Below are 16,012 nucleotides of genomic sequence, written 5' to 3'. Positions count from 1 at the left end.
TTAACTGTTTTTTAAGTTAAAAAGATGAGATTAATCTTAATACTATAATATTTTTGTTTAACGCAATATATCTATACATCACCATTTTATCATCTTAAATATAAAAGTTAACAGTGAGATATTTTATAGCTTTAATTCATACTAGTCCTCAGAATCTATATCCATTTTACCCTAATAGCATATCCCAATTCAGATCAGCTCAATACTAGCACTCAGAGTAGCTAACAGCTACCATTCTAGACAGCTCAGACGCATATGCTCAGTTGCTCAGTTGTGTCTGACTCTTTGCAACCCAAGACTGCAGCACTCCAGGCTTCCCTATCCGTCACTATCTCCCAGCGTATTTTGTTCAGACTCACGTCCATTGCATCGATGATGTCATCCAGCCGTCTCATCCTCTGTTGTCCCCTTCTCCTCCTGCCATCAATCTTTCCCAGTATCAGGGTCTTTTCCAGTGAGACGGCTCTTCACATCAGATGGCCAAAGCATTGGAGCTTCAGCTTCAGTATCAGTCCTTCCAATGAATATGCAGGGGTTGATTTCCTTTGGGATTGACTGGTTTGATCTCCTTGCTGTCCAAGGGACTCTCAAGACACACTGTAGGACTTCAGCTGTCAGCCACAGAGCTAATTACTCTCAAGTCTGTATTGAGATATACTCTCAAATCTGGAAAACTTAATAAACATAAACTAGATCATATTACACCCCACCTCAGTTTTTTGGTGACATCCCATTGGGATAACGGAGAAGGCAATGGCACCCCACTCCAGTACTCTTGCCTGGAAAATCCTATGGGTGGAGGAGCCTAGTAGGCTGCAGTCCATGGGGCCGTGAAGAGTCGGACACAACTGAGCAACTTGACTTCCACTTTTCACTTTCATGCATTGGAGAAGGAAATGGCAACCCATCTCAGTGTTCTTGCCTGGAGAGTCCCAGGGACAGGGAGCCTGGTTGGCTGCCATCTGTGGGGTCGCACAGAGTCGGACACGACAGAAGTGACTTAGCAGCAGCAGCATTGGGATAAAGTTTAAACTCTGTTATAAGGCCAGTCATGATCAGGCCCCAACCTGATCAAGCCAACAAAGGCTTCACTTTTTAACACTTTTCACTTTGCACCCTGAAATCGAGCCTCATCTCACTTCTTTCAGTTCCTAGACTGCACCAACTTCTCTTTTGTCTGCCCTTCATACTGCCTAGCACTTGACTTCTCCCTATCCAATCCCCACCACAATTTGACTTAGGATCAGCTGACAATGAGATCATCAATGTCTCCTCTTGGTTTGAGTGGGTCTCAATCTAGAGAGAAAAGAATTAGGCTCAGAGAAAAGAACAAAGACCCTCTCAACCCACTCCCATCTTTCAGTTGTCCAGAATTCAGGGTGGCTCCCAGGACATCCTAGCCATGACCATTCTTATGCTGTATCTAGGTATTTATTGAAAAGACACACAGGAACTTAAGGGAAGATACTCCAGCTCCACCCACTTTCCCTGCTCCCTTCTCTCTGCCCCTGAACCGAGCCTCCAACTGGCTCAGTGAATTGCTATCCAATATGGAGCAGCTCACTTGGGCAGCATCACTCTGAGCTAGTTACTCAGAACCTCATTGGTTACTGCACTCACATCCAGACTTTTGGATGAATTCCTAATTTCTGTACCACCCACTGGCTAGGGTAACCAGGCCACAAAGCACAAAGCTCACAATTTGGCTCCTTGTTCAGAATGCTGCTGTGAGCCTAGCAAGTACTTGGAGTCTGCCAGGCTTCTCTCCAGGTCAGTCATTTCAAACTCACACTTAGGGCATGTGATCTGAGCAAAAATGCTTTCGTTATCTGTAAATCATTTATTTGAAAAGTCTCACAAAATAATCAAAGTCATGGGTAGAATGACTTCCCTGGAAGTCCAGTGGCTAAGGCTCTGGTCTCCCAATGCAGGAGACCCAGGTTCAATCCCTGGTCAGGGAACTAGATCCCACGTGCCTCAGTAAAGACTGAAGATCCCATGTGATGCAACTGAGACCCAGCACAGCCAAATAAATTTTAAAAATTTTAATCACAGATAGTCGTACCTTAAGGGCTTTCCAGGTGGAGCTAGTGGTAAAGAACCCGCCTGCCAATGCAGGAGACATAAAAGACACAGGTTCAATCCCTGGGTTGGGAAAATCCCCTGGAGGAGGGCATGGCAACCCACTCCAGTATTCTTGCCTAAAAAATCCCCATGGACAGAGGAGCCTGACAGGCTATGTCCAAAGGGTCACAAAGAGTCGGACACTACTGAAGCAACTTTGCAAGCACACACACGTTAAATTCCACTTATTTGATAGAATAAAATTGTACAAAATCTAGATGTCTCAGACAATCTGGGATATGTGATGGCTGCTAACATGGAAGAAAGAGCGATAGAATCAGGAGGTTTGAGATTTGCTTGCTGTGTGATCATAAATCCCTTGACTACTCTGGACCTTGGTGGGAAGTTGTCACCTGTGTGCTGGCGTTCATTGCTAACGGCATGTGGTCTTAGGCTCTTGACCAATCAGAAGTCCACAGATTTGACCCCTACTTGGTGAGCGTGGCCAGAACTTAAGTCCACATTCCAGTCAGCACAGAGGAGTCCAACTCTGGGTGTTTAATGACCCTGAATGTCCCTAAAGGATAGTTCCTGGCACTACCAATCATTTGCCATGGGAGCAATTCCATCCAGAAGCTCACTGTGAGCTGGGAGGCTGATGGGTAATCTCCTCACTAACCTTATGATCCCAGGAGCCAACCACAGTCCAGTCTCTGGAGCGTCCATCTGAGCCTTTTCCAGACTTAGCCTGGCTTAAGGCTGGCCAGGCACTAAGGAAGGAGCTCTTCTCCCTGGGCAGGCTTGGACACAGGTTCAGAGAAGGAGGGTGCTTGTAGGGGCCCATCATCCCCTGACCCACTGCCCTTGGCACTCCACCCTCTCCCCCATGAGGGCACCAAGTCCTGGCAGGAGACTGGCCCAAGAACTCCCAAGCTGTTTGTCCAGCTGTCTTCACATCCCCCGGCCACAGGGCTCTTATATACCTTGGCCTGAAAAATGTTGTCAGACATCTGGATACCCACTGGGTCCCAGCCCAGAACCAACACTGGATGGGGAGGAGGGAAGCTGGGAGAGTCCTGTCTCTCTCTGGGCCTCCCCTATTCTATTCTGTACATAGGAGGCCAGATGGTCTCCAAGAGTTCTTTAGCTGGACAGTCCACTCCTCTAGAGTAGCATTTAAGAACTTGGCTTTGAAGTTAGAATAGGTTTGAACCAGTTTAAGATTTCATGTACCCCAGGACGTCAATAGACAATAAACACTCTTCCGACTTTATACACAGAAGCGTAGGTGTGGAAACTGTGAGCTGATACGGAGCATCTTGATTTCTTACAAAAGAAGTCAGAAATCAAACTCAGCAAGACTCAGAGATCTGTCCCCAGAAGAATTGAAAAATGCCCTTTCCCTTCTTGACCCTTCGCATCAGCTAATGGGTACAGGGCCTGGTGTATCTCCCATAAAACTATGGGACCCTAGAAATCCATGTGTTCAGACACACGCCAAAATCTCTGAAGTGGGAAAAGGAGCAGTCAATAGGCAGCAGATTACAGAGAGGGACAGTTGGAGACCCCAAATGGATACACATTACGAAGGGCAAAAAAAGTCTCTCGTGGTAACCCGAGCCCAGTAATCGAGCTAAAACACGGTGGGAAAGGGTGTTGGCCTGGACACAGGAGGACCAGAGTCCTGATTCAGCCACTCCAGTGGCAAAACTGGCTGTGTAGGCAAAAGCGGGGGAAGACTTGCAACACTCTGGGGCCCGAGCTACTCAGCAGAGGAAGAGGAGGTCTCATTTTCAGCTCGCAAAAATTTCCGCATTCGAATAAGCCCATGGGGATTCTTAGAAATGGTTGATAGGAATCATGCGTCTGACTGCACTGTCCTTTGCCAAGCAGGGATGGGATTGATCACTATACGAAAGAAGTCTGAGAGCATCTTCTAAGGTAGGGTTTCTGATCATTACTGATATTTTTGCTCAAAAAAAATTACTGGTTATGGGGAGCTGTACTGCAGGATGTTCAGTACCATCCCCAGACTCTCCCCGCCAGGTGCCAGTAGTACCATCACTCCCACTGGTGACAACCAAAAATATCTCCAGACAGGGCCAAATGTCCCCTGGGAAGCAAATTTGTGTGTTAGTCGCTCACTCGTGTCCGACTCTTTGCAACCCCATGGACTATAGCCCGCCAGGCTCCTCTGCCCATGGGATACTCCAGACAAGAATACTGGAGTGAGTTGCCGCTCCCTTCTCCTGGGGATCTTCCTGACCCAGGGATCTTCCCGACTCAGGGATCAAACCTGCGTCTCCTACATTGCAGGCAGATTCTTTACAGTCTGAACCACCAGAGAAGCCTCCCTGGGGGGCAAAAATCTCCCCCAGTGGGGAATTCACTGTTCTGGGGGTAAGGTGTCCCAGGCACATTTTCTCTCTAAATTCAGCATGATAGTCTCACCTTTGGACCAGAAACAAGTAATAAGAACAGCTTATGAGCATTGAGCCACAGGGCAGGGATCTTTACCTGTATGTGCTCATTTAACCCTCCGGTCAGGCAGACACAACTAGTATCCTCACCTTGCAAACAAGGACACTGAGACAGGAATTTAGTAACTTGCCCATGGCCAGTAAGTGTGAAGTGAGGACTTGGATCCAAGTAATCTGACTCTAGAGTCCATGTTCTATATAATATACACTGAGCAAAATAAAGGCAAGAAGCTGTAAACCCAAAATCTATATGTATTTTGGGCTTCCCTTGTGTCTCAGCTGGTAAAGAATCTGCCTGCAATGCGGGAGACCTGGGTTCTCTCCCTGGGTTGGGAAGATCCCCTGGAGAAGGGAAAGGTTGCCCACTCCAGTATCCTGGCCTGGAGAATTCCATGGACTGTATAGTCCATGGGGTCACAAAGAGTTGGACACAACTGAGCGACTTTCATATATGTGTTTTACCCTAACAGCATATCTCAATTTCAGTTCAGTCGCTCAGTCATGTCCAACTCTTTGCAACCTTATGGACTGCAGCACACCAGGCTTCCCTGTCCATCATCAGCTCCCAGAGCTTGCTCAAACTCATGTCCATGGAGTCGGTGATACCATCCAACCATCTCATCCTCTGTCGTCCCCTTTTCCTCCTGCCTTCAGTCTTTCCCAGCCTTAGGATCTTTTCCAGTGAGTCAGTTCTTTGCATCAGATGACCAAAATATTGGAGTTTCAGCTTCAGCATCAGTCCTTCCAATGAATATTCAGGACTGATTGCCTTTAGGATGGATTGGTTTGATCTCCTTGCAGTGCAAGGGACTCTCAAGAGTCTTCTCCAACACCACAATTCAAAAGCATCAATTCTTTGGCACTCAGCTTTCTTTATAGTCCAACTCTCACATCCATACATGACTACTGGAAAAACAGTAGCTTTGACTAGACGGACCTTTGTTGACAAAGTAATGTCTCTGGTTTTTAATATGTTATCTAGGTTGGTCATAGCTTTTCTTCCAAGAAGCAAGTGTCTTTTAATTTCATGGCTGTAGTCACCATCTGCAGTGATTTTGGAGGCCAAAAAAATAAAGCTGATATCAATTTGGATCAGCTCAAGTCAAACACTCAGTAGTAGCTAGCAGCTACCATACTGAATGCTCTCTTGACAACCGCAAGTCAAGATCCAACCGGCAGGATCCCATAGAAACCCACCCAATCAGAGCTCGGCAGTGCCCTGAGCATGAGAGAACTGGACTGGCGAGCCAAACTATTGGAGGAAATCAAGTGAATGTCTTCGAGTTGTGGCTAAAAGTAAAATAAGTTCATGCTTATTGTGGAGGAGGAGGAGATGAAGGAGAAAAAAAAAGAAGGAAAAGAAGAAGCTATAGATAGGAGACAAGACACAGGAAAATTTTGAATCAGGATGAACAAGAAAATAGAAACTGAGATACTGAAAGACTCAATCTACATATATGATGTTAGTCTGAGATCCCCCTGCTTCAAAAGCAGTCCTTGGCCTCTTTTGTGTCTTCCAATTGAACAAAGCTATGGTCCTGTATGATGTAAGCAGTCAGGACTTCCCTGGTGGTCCAGTGGTTAAGAATTCACCTTGCAATACAGGGGACATGGGTTTGATTCCTGGTCAGGGAACTAAGATCCCACATGTTGTGGGGCAGCTAAACCCACATGCCACAACTATTGAGCCCATGCATCACAACTAGAGAGTCCGTGTGCCAAAACTAAGACTCGACCCACCCAAATAAATAAATAATTTTTTAAGTTACTAAAATATATATATGTATATGTAAGCTGTCCCCAGAAGACCAAAGGCCAGGGTTGCCAATTTTAGCAAGTAAGAATACAAGATGTCCAGTTAAATTTGAATTTCAGATCAAGGAATACCTTTCTAGTATAAGTACAGCCCATGTAATGTTTAGGGACATACTTATACAAAAAAAAAAAAATATATATATATATATATATATTTGCTGATCTAAAATCCAAATTAACTGGGCATCCTGTATTTCCTCTGGCAACTTCTCCCAAAAATGGTCCATTTGGATCCTTCCCACTAAAAAGGACAGAAGCCCCACAAGAGGCCAACACGCTTCCTAGAATCCAGTCTTCCTACTAAAAGGAAGACAAAAAGGTCCCACCCTATCCCCTCTTGCCCCCACATGCCCAGGTGAGTCCTCCCAGGGCATCCACTCCCACCACCCCCACTTCAGTCCACCCTCTCCTGCCCTTTATACCCACTTGGAGAAATTCCACTGATACCAGGATACTCAGAGGGTTAATCCTTCTGATACCAAGTCACACTTTAACTCATTCCCTCCAGGCCAAGGATTAAATACTGCCCATTTAGGGGTCAGGGCTACAGCAGACCCTGAAAGTGGAGCGACACCTCCCCCACCAAGTGAGGAGAGGCCGCAAAAGAAAGGGAGGGACAAAACTAGGAGAGAGGAGGAAGGAGGGGCCGCCTGGCCAGGCTGCTGTCCCCCCACAGAGCCGGCTCAGATTCAGTTCCAGGAGCGACTTGGCTGCAGAAGCAACAGCGCTCCGTCTCCTCCAGTGTAGGGCAGCAGGCAGAGGGCCACAGAGACGGAGGGCCTGGGACCGGACGTCCTCAGCCCCCAGCCAACTTGGCCAGGCCTGGCCCCATGGCCTTCAATGACCTCCTGCTGCAGTTGGGGGGCGTCGGCCGCTTCCAGAAGATCCAGGTCACCCTGGTGATCCTCCCTGTGATCCTGATGGCCTCCCACAACACCCTGCAGAACTTCACCGCCGCCATCCCCACCCACCACTGCCGCCCACCTGCCGACACCAACCTCAGCAAGGACGGGGACCTGGAGGCCTGGCTGCCCCGGGATGGGCAGGGACGGCCCGAGTCCTGCCTCCTCTTCACCTCCCCCCAGCGGGGACCGCCCTTTCCCAATGGCACAGAGACCAACGGCACAGGGGCCACAGAGCCCTGCCCCCACGGCTGGGTCTACGACAACAGCACCTTCCCTTCCACCATCGTCACTGAGGTGAGGAGCCCTGGGCCCCCCTACACACACATACACACACACAGAGTCTCCATGGAGAAAGGGTTCCAGATGGGGGCCTTTGCAGAAAAGGGAATGTGGGGTTGCAGGGTCAAGAAAAGTGTCTCAGCTCCCGGGACCAAAGAGAAGTGTCGGGGAAGGGGGTGATACCGCCCTTAGAGAGCCAGCCGGAAGGAGGGTAGGGGGCTTCCCTGCAGCCCAGGCTCGCCTTGGCCTGACCTTTGCTCCCTCTCCCCACAGTGGGACCTCGTGTGCTCTCACAGGGCCTTACGCCAGCTGGCTCAGTCCTTATACATGATGGGAGTGCTTTTCGGAGCCATGATATTCGGGTGCCTAGCAGACAGGTCAGTCCTGGGCAGGGCCAAGGAGCCAGGCTGGGGCTGGGGACTCCTTGGCTGGATTCGGGAGGGCCGAGGTGGGTGGTTGGCACCCCCAACTGGGGCTGGACTGAAGGTCTACAGCATCAGCCTCATGATACATCACGGGTCCCAGGCCAGCACCTCTCCCAGTTTGGCCTGGCCCCTGCTGGTCCTCAAAACCCCTGCTGCAGGCCTCCCCTCCCCTGACAGGCTGGGCCGCCGGAGGGTGCTGATCTTCAACTACCTGCAGACAGCTGTATCAGGAACCTGTGCCGCCTTCGCTCCCAACTTCCCTGTCTACTGCGCCTTCCGGCTCCTCTCGGGCATGTCACTAGCTGGCATTGTCCTCAACTGCATGACACTGAGTGAGGGGCCCTGGAGGGCAGGGCGGGCCCCACCTTCTCCCTCCAACCACCCAGCCCCACAGCCCCCTTCCAGCCTCCTCTCCCAGCCTACCCTTCTGGCACTCAGCCTGTTCTGCCCTTGCAGCCAACATAACAGCCTTCGTCCTGGAGCTCACACTAGCCTGACATCTTTAGACATGCAACGACAAACTCCATTGTTAGGGCCAGGCAGTTCCCATAAATGACCAAGGAGCTGAGAGGCATTAGAGAGTGAGAAGAGAGTCTCCAAAAGAGAAACACACCCATCCAAAGGGGTTGCAGCCACTCAGCTACTCCAGACAGGAAGCATCGGGGCTATCAGATCTGCCTCCGCCCCTCTTTTATTACTGTCAAATATCCCAACTTGTTAACATTTGCAATTAATTCTCATATTTTAATATAAGTCAAGCCAGCATCATGTAGACCAAACACACTTATGGATGGAGCATGGCCTGTCCATGAGTCATCGACGTGCATCCTCAGATAGGTCACCCCCGTCACTTTTTCTCAGATGGAGAACCTGAGGCTAGGGGGAAGGGACAGGATTCATCCAAGGTCATTCCTCAACCCCAGAAAAGAATCTAAGGATTTGGGATTCTCTGAACTAAAGTAGGGCTTCCCAGGTGGCCAGACCAGTGTCAGTGAAAGTCACTCGGTCGTGTCCAATTCTTTGCGACCCCATCAACTATACAGTTCCATTCCCTTCTCCAGGGTATCTTCCCAACCCATGGATTGAACCCAGATCTCCTGCATTGCAGGCGGATTCTTTACCAGCTAAGCCACAAGGGAAGCCCAAGAATACTGGAGTGGGTAGCCTATCCCTTCTCCAGAGGATCTTCCCAATCCAGGAATCGAACCAGGGTCTCCTGCATTGCAGGTAGATTCTTTACCAACTGAGATATCAGGGAAGCCCCTTCCCAGGTGGTGCTAGTGGTAAGAACCCACCTGCCAGTGCAGGTAGATGTAAGAGACACAGGTTTGATCCCTGGGTTAGGGAGATCCCCAGGAGGAGGGCACAACAACCTACTCCAGTATTCTTGTCTGGAGAATCCCAAGGTCAGGGGAACCTGCTGGGCTGCAGTCCACAGGGTCACACATAGTCGGACACGACTGAAGCAATTTAGTGTGCATGCACAGACTAAAGAAATTAACCAGGACAGGGCTCAGACTGGGCCAGACACCTAGAGAATCCAGTCCAAAGGTGGAAGCTAAGTGTTGAAGCCATTGCCCCAGCTGCCACATTAGGAGCCCACAAGGGACGAAGCTGGACCCCTTCAGACCTCAGCAGAGAGGTGCTCCACTCCCACCTCAACTCTCCAAGATGGCAGAAAGTCACCGTCTCCTCTGAGTTGCTGTGGTCACTGAGGCTGAAATTCAGCCCAGGCTACGTAGGACCAGAGGAGTGACTGCTGTTGAGGATGGACTGAGTGGTCAGAGGTGCTCCAAAGGGAAACAGGACCCTGGCCAAGACAGTAGGTTGGAGAGGAGCGAAAACACACAGCAGGGAAGTGGAGGGGCAACTCCTGGGGATTCCAAACCTACCTCCCCATCCCCACCTCCACCACAAGCCTCCCCCACCCAGTCTCCCTTCCACGGGCCCCAACCTCATCTGATGTATCTTCCACTGAGCTTTGGGACAAACCAAGGTTTGGATAGATAGTGGGAGTCTCGGCGGACCCCAGGGGTCTCCACCCACCTGGCACGCAGTAAGTTGCACCGCTCTGTTCTAACCCTCTTTCCAGATGTGGAGTGGATGCCCATCCACACACGGGCCTACGTGGGCACCCTGACTGGCTACACCTACAGCCTGGGCCAGTTTCTCCTGGCTGGTGTGGCCTATGCTGTGCCCCACTGGCGTTACCTACAGCTGTTGGTCTCTGTGCCCTTTTTTGCCTTCTTCATCTACTCCTGGTACGTAGGGCCCAGACAGAGGCGAGGGGATGAGACTTCCCCAGATCTTGCTGTACACTCCACCCACAGAGTCCAAGAAGGTCAAACCCAGGCCAGGGATTCCATGTAACCGATGGGGAAACTGAGGCTGTGGGTGGAAGGACTTGCCCCAAGGTATCCAGTTCTCCAGCCTCCCCAGCTCTCCAGCCTGTCTGTCCTGCTCCTTTTACCCAGCACCCAAGAACCAAGCCCTCGTGTTGAGGAATAAGTCATTACCAAGCCGAACACCGTTTTGTGGTCCTAGAGAGAGGGATCTGGTAAAGTCCTGGGTTCCCAGCCTTGGAGGAAATCCCACTGCAGCCCTCTGGAAAGCCCAGGCCCTACCTCCAGCCCACATGACTTGGAACTGCAGCCAGGCCAACACCTATGCTCACTCCTGCCCCCAGGTTCTTCATCGAGTCAGCCCGCTGGTACGCTTCCTCCGGGAGGCTGGAACTCACCCTGAGAAATCTGCAGAGAGTGGCCTGGATCAATGGGAAGCAGGAAGAGGGGGCCAATCTTAGTATGGAGGTAAGACCCCCGAGATCTCCTGCAACATCCCACCCATTGGTAAACCCAGGACTCAGAGGGCTTCTCTGAGTAAGGGGCTAGGCTGGGAGGAGCTCCTGGGGGAGTCCAAGCCCTGAGCCCTGTCCATCCCGGCAGGCGCTCCAGGCCAGTCTGCAGAAGGAGCTGACCACAGGCAAGAGCCAGGCCTCGGCCCTGGAGCTGCTGCGCTGCCCTGCCCTTCGCCACCTCTTCCTCTGCCTCTCCATGCTGTGGTAGGCCCAGACAGACAGACTGATGGACAGACAGACAGACCAAGAGACAAGAGGCTGGTTGGAGAAGGAGTGGACACAGTGGGTAGAAGAAGGCAGACAAGAGGGAGGAAGTCAGCAGGCCAGCTATGAGAGGCAGAAAGACTCTTAAGGAATCAAACAACCTCCAGCCTCAATTTTCCTCTGGCCCCCAACTAGGCATCAATCTCTCCATATTCTTCTCCTTCCATCAGTTCTATTCCAATATGGAGATACCTCATCAAGATTGATGGCCCCTAGAGTCTGCAGAATTATATCACTAAGGCTGGCTTGTAAAACTTCTGGAGCATTTACTACCCTTGTGGTGTCTGCCAGAAACACTGGCACAGCAATAAGATGCCCAAAGCTCATCTCTGAAAGTAGACTCTGGCCAAGGTTGATACCAACCAAAAATCTTCCTTTCACATTGCAACATTCCCTGTTACCCTTCTTTCATGCCACCTTCCTAACCCCATCGTCTAGCAATCTCATGACGATTAAGAGAAGCGCGGTCAGAAGCCTGCCAGTGAATTCTTTGTTTCCAGTTTGGAGTTTGCTCCAGGTTGGGGTTCTATCCAATAACCTGACCTTTATTTTCTGGGCTCTTGGCATCTTAAGAAACAGCACCCATCCCAGGACTACAGACGGGTCCTGGAACACTCTGGCCTCTCCCAGCACCTTTCCACTAAAGATATTGCTTGGATATCCAAGATGAAATAAAGACTAAAACTATATAAATCCTACATGGCAACTAGGTGAAAATTCCCTAATACACTAGAGACACAGGTTAAGAAGTCTGGGGGATTAGAGGATTTTGTTGTTCAGTCACTCGGTCATGTCTGACTCTTTGCAACCCCATGAACATCAGCATGCCAGGCTTCCCTGTCCTTCATTATCTCCCAGAGTTTGCTCAAACTCATGTCCACTGAGTCAGTGATGCCATCCAACCATCTCATCCCCTGTTGTCCCCTCCTCCTCCTACCCTCAATCTTTCCCAGCATCAGGGTCTTTTCCAATGAGTCAGCTCTTCCCATCAGGTAGCCAGAGTATTAGAGGACTACCCCAATATCTAAAGTGCATGTTAAATGCCAGAAGAAATATTAGCCAAGGTAGATTCCAGATTCTTAAGCAAGGTACCCTATGCAGCTCACCCGTTTTGGATGAGCACTGCCTCCTTAACCTTCCTAACAAACTCCATACCCCTCATCCCTCCCCACTAGGTTTGCCACTAGCTTTGCCTACTACGGGCTGGTCATGGACCTGCAGGGTTTTGGGGTCAGCATCTACCTAATCCAGGTGATCTTTGGTGCTGTGGACCTGCCTGCCAAGCTTGTGAGCTTCCTTGTCATCAACAATGTGGGCCGCCGGCCTGCCCAGATGGCCTCACTGCTGCTGGCAGGCATCTGCATCCTCATCAATGGGGTGGTACCCCAGGGTGAGCACCCGTGAGCATCTTGGTCCCTCGTCCTTGGCCACATCCCCAGACATGACCCAACTTCTTAACCCCCTCTCCCAAGATCCCGCTGACCTCCTCCTTTCTCTCTAGATAAGTCCATTGTCCGAACCTCTCTTGCCGTGCTGGGGAAGGGCTGTCTGGCTTCCTCCTTCAACTGTGTCTTCCTGTACACTGGGGAGGTGTACCCCACAATGATCCGGTGAGTGGGAGCTTAATAGGAGGAACTTTGGGGAAAAACATTCCCCCTGCATACAGGGGCACATGTCAAAGGGGGCCACCAACTGGGACACCGTGGGGAGCCAAGAAGACACATCTCAGAGGCAATTAACTGAAGTCCCCCTCGATCTCCAAGGCACAAGTTAGAAGATCTAAATGGCATTAGAAGACCTAATCTGCCACCAAATCTAAATGCCATCTTTAAACCAAATGGTATGTCTGAAACCGAAGACCACAACCATGAAAAGGAATTTTCTATCACAAGAGCCACACTTAATAGTGGCGGTTCTGGTAGTTGTACAAATAAATATAGCACTACTTTTTTGAGTGCCAAGGTTGGGAGGAGGGGATAGTTTTGCATTAAGACACAAGAAACACGTCTGTTTGAAGAATAGGATGCAAAACAACAGCAACAAATACAGAATGGGATGCAAAATTCACATGAGATATCAAAGAAATGCCAAGCTTCCCTAGGCAACTTGGAATGAGAACCCTGAGAGGTCATGGTTATTGTCCTATACCCTCAAGGGATTTCAGCTAAAAGAACAATAGTATAAAGGCACTGTCAAACTTTTTACAAATATCAACTCCTTTGGTCCTCATAACAATCTTATGAGGTGGGTACTATGAGAATTCTCATTTTCTGCATAAGAAAACTGAGCCACGGAGAGGTTAAGTGACTTGTCCCAGGTCACACAGCTTCTAAGTCAGGAAGCTTGGATTCAAATCCAAGCAGTTTATCTCCCTATTATCAATGTTTTTAACCTCTGCTCTCATAGAGAATGTTTTTAACATATTAATATGAAGATTCCAGGTCCCTTCACCCTAGGAATTCTAATCCAACAGGTCTGTGTGGGGTTGCTGTTATTTAGTTGCTAAGTCACGTCCAACTCTTGCAGCCCCATGGACTGTAGCCAAACAGGCGCTTCTGTCCATGGGATTTCCCAGGCAAGAGTACTGCAGTGGGTTACCTACCATTCCTTTCTCCAGGGGCTCTTCCTGATCCAGGGAGTGAACTCATGTTTGCTGAATTGCAGGGGGATTCTTTACCACTAAACCCACCTCCTCTGCGTGGGGTTAGGGCAACTGTAAATCAAGTCCCCCAACTGATCTGAGAACAACTGACCGAGCTCAGCTAATTTGACACCAGGGTTCAGGGAGGAAAAGAAACTTGCCCAAGGTTACATAGCAAGTTAAGGGCAGAGGCAAAAATCAATCTCCTGATTCTCTGGCCAGAGCTCTTCCCAACTTATTCTTTTTATTATTATTATCTCCAAAACAAATGCCAAATTGGTTAGCTGATCAAATGGGGAACAGAGCACGCACCAGGGGGTCTCCTGGGGCTGGGCCTGAGCTGCCCTGACCCCAAATTCAGGCGGGACCTCAGCATTTGTGCTAGAACACTAACCAACACCCAACCCCCTGGATCCTGCAGGCAGACGGGCTTGGGAATGGGCAGCACCCTGGCGCGAGTGGGCAGCATTGTGAGCCCGCTGGTGAGCATGACCGCCGAGCTCTACCCCTCCGTGCCTCTCTTTATCTACGGTGCCGTCCCGGTGGCTGCCAGTGCTGCCGTTGCCCTCCTGCCGGAGACCCTGGGCCAGCCACTGCCAGACACGGTGCAAGACGTGGAAAACAGGTGGGCCCCCATCCAGTGAAAAGCAGGGACTCGCCCCAAGTCACATCCAGACTGGGGTAGCACTGAGACTCAAACCTAGGCCTCCTCTTCCCAGTGGGGCGGGGGGGTCCTTGTCCCTGTGTCCCACCGCCCCTCCCCAATCAGCTGAGAGTCTCCTGGGGTCCCTCCTAGCTCTGCAGAGTGGTAGCTGTTTGGGGCAGAGAGCTGGTAGCTGGGCACAGCTGCATGGAGAGCCCTCTGGAAGCCCCCAGCTGGTCTGGAGGCTTCTACCCAGGGCACCACTCTCACTCCCCACCACAGGAGGAGAGGGAAAACGAGGAAGCAGCAAGAGGAGCTGCAAAAGCAGATGGTCCCGCTCCAGGCTTCGGCACAAGTGAAGAACTGACTCTGAGCACTGAAAGGGAGCCTTACAGAGCCTTAAAGGAAGAGGGTCCCGCAGGCAGCTCACAGGAGAACGGGGAGGGGGATTCGCGGCCCAAGTGTCGGGGCTGTGGTTCAGGGAAGCAGCCCCTCAGCTCTCCCCCCGCTCCTTTAATACGAAGACCACATATTAAAAGGTTTGTTCGCGACATCTCCCTTTGTCTCTCTTCTCTCAAACGAAGCAACCACTCCACTTCAGCGGGCACCGTCCAGTCCCCGCCCTCAGCCCCCAGGACTTGACAAACCATTCCAGACAACTGGCTAAGGATCTATCACGTCGGCTCCCTCCCCTGTCCCTCCTTTGCCCAGTCTTCCCTCCTTCCTTTTCTAACCTAAGTATTTCTGAGTTTTAAATCCTTTACACGCCTGCCCTGTCTGGCTGGAAACTGACAAGGCACGAAAATGAAAGCAGCCAATCAGAGGCTTCGTTTCAGGCTCCGCCCCCCCTCTGTGAAAGCTCCTGGGAACCTCTGGCCGCAAAAGGAGGAGAAAAACACCGAACAGCTGTGAACTCAGGACGCTGGTCGCTGCTCCTCTGCATTCCAGCAGGGTCCGGACTCAAAACCAGTTTGCCACTTCCAGCTCTGCAGCTGGACATTCAGCCCGCTGGCTACCCTAATCCTCCGGCACGGCATTTCCTGGGCTTTCTTGGCCGCTCTCCCGCCTGCTGGCCCTGAGCTGGTGGAGAGGAGGGAGGAGAGGAAGGGGAAGGTGAAACCCAGCCAGAGAGCCAGAGCTGAGTGCTAATTTGGTGCCAGGCACTGTTCTAAGTACTTTGCATGTATTACCGCAGTCAGTTCTCCCAGTAACTTTCTCAGAGATACGCGCAGTTATCGTCCGGCATTTTACCTGATGCGACCTCGTTGGAAAAGACCCTGATGCTGGGAAAGACTGAGGGCAAGAGGAGAACGGGGTGACAGAGGATGAAATGGTTGGATGGCATCACAACTCAGTGGACAGGAGTTTGAGCAAACTCCAGGAGATAGTGAAGGACAGGGAAGCCCTGCGTGCTGCAGTCCCTAGGGTCACCAAGAGTCAGACACGACTTAGCGACTGAACAACAACAAAATTTTACAGATAAGGAAGTCAAGGCGCTGGAGTGCTTAAGTAACTTGCCCAGATTCACACAGTTATTAAACTGCAGAGTCAGAGTTAGAAGCAGCCCATCCGGAAAGTGTGTGCTTGGACCCACCCCCTCTCCCCTACCCACCCCTTCCCCTCCCAACTGCCTGGGCTG

At 50.7% G+C, this 16,012-nt stretch overlaps 1 protein-coding gene across 1 annotated transcript; it reads left to right on the top strand.

Moving 5' to 3' along the window:
* The first annotated feature begins 7,050 nt into the window (after window positions 1-7,050).
* LOC101117286 (solute carrier family 22 member 6) lies at window positions 7,051-14,926 on the top strand. Its single transcript, XM_012102060.4, has 10 exons — window positions 7,051-7,558; window positions 7,817-7,920; window positions 8,146-8,300; window positions 10,061-10,229; window positions 10,655-10,778; window positions 10,914-11,029; window positions 12,265-12,479; window positions 12,591-12,699; window positions 14,152-14,355; window positions 14,656-14,926. The coding sequence occupies exons 1-10, from the start codon at window positions 7,190-7,192 to the stop codon at window positions 14,738-14,740; spliced, it is 1,650 nt and encodes a 549-aa protein (XP_011957450.2). The 5' UTR covers window positions 7,051-7,189; the 3' UTR covers window positions 14,741-14,926.
* The last annotated feature ends 1,086 nt before the right edge of the window (window positions 14,927-16,012 follow it).

Source organism: Ovis aries, chromosome 21 (genome assembly GCF_016772045.2).
Source record: "Ovis aries strain OAR_USU_Benz2616 breed Rambouillet chromosome 21, ARS-UI_Ramb_v3.0, whole genome shotgun sequence".
In the NCBI taxonomy this organism is placed as follows: Eukaryota; Metazoa; Chordata; class Mammalia; order Artiodactyla; family Bovidae; genus Ovis; species Ovis aries.
This window is presented reverse-complemented; position numbering and strand designations above follow the sequence as displayed.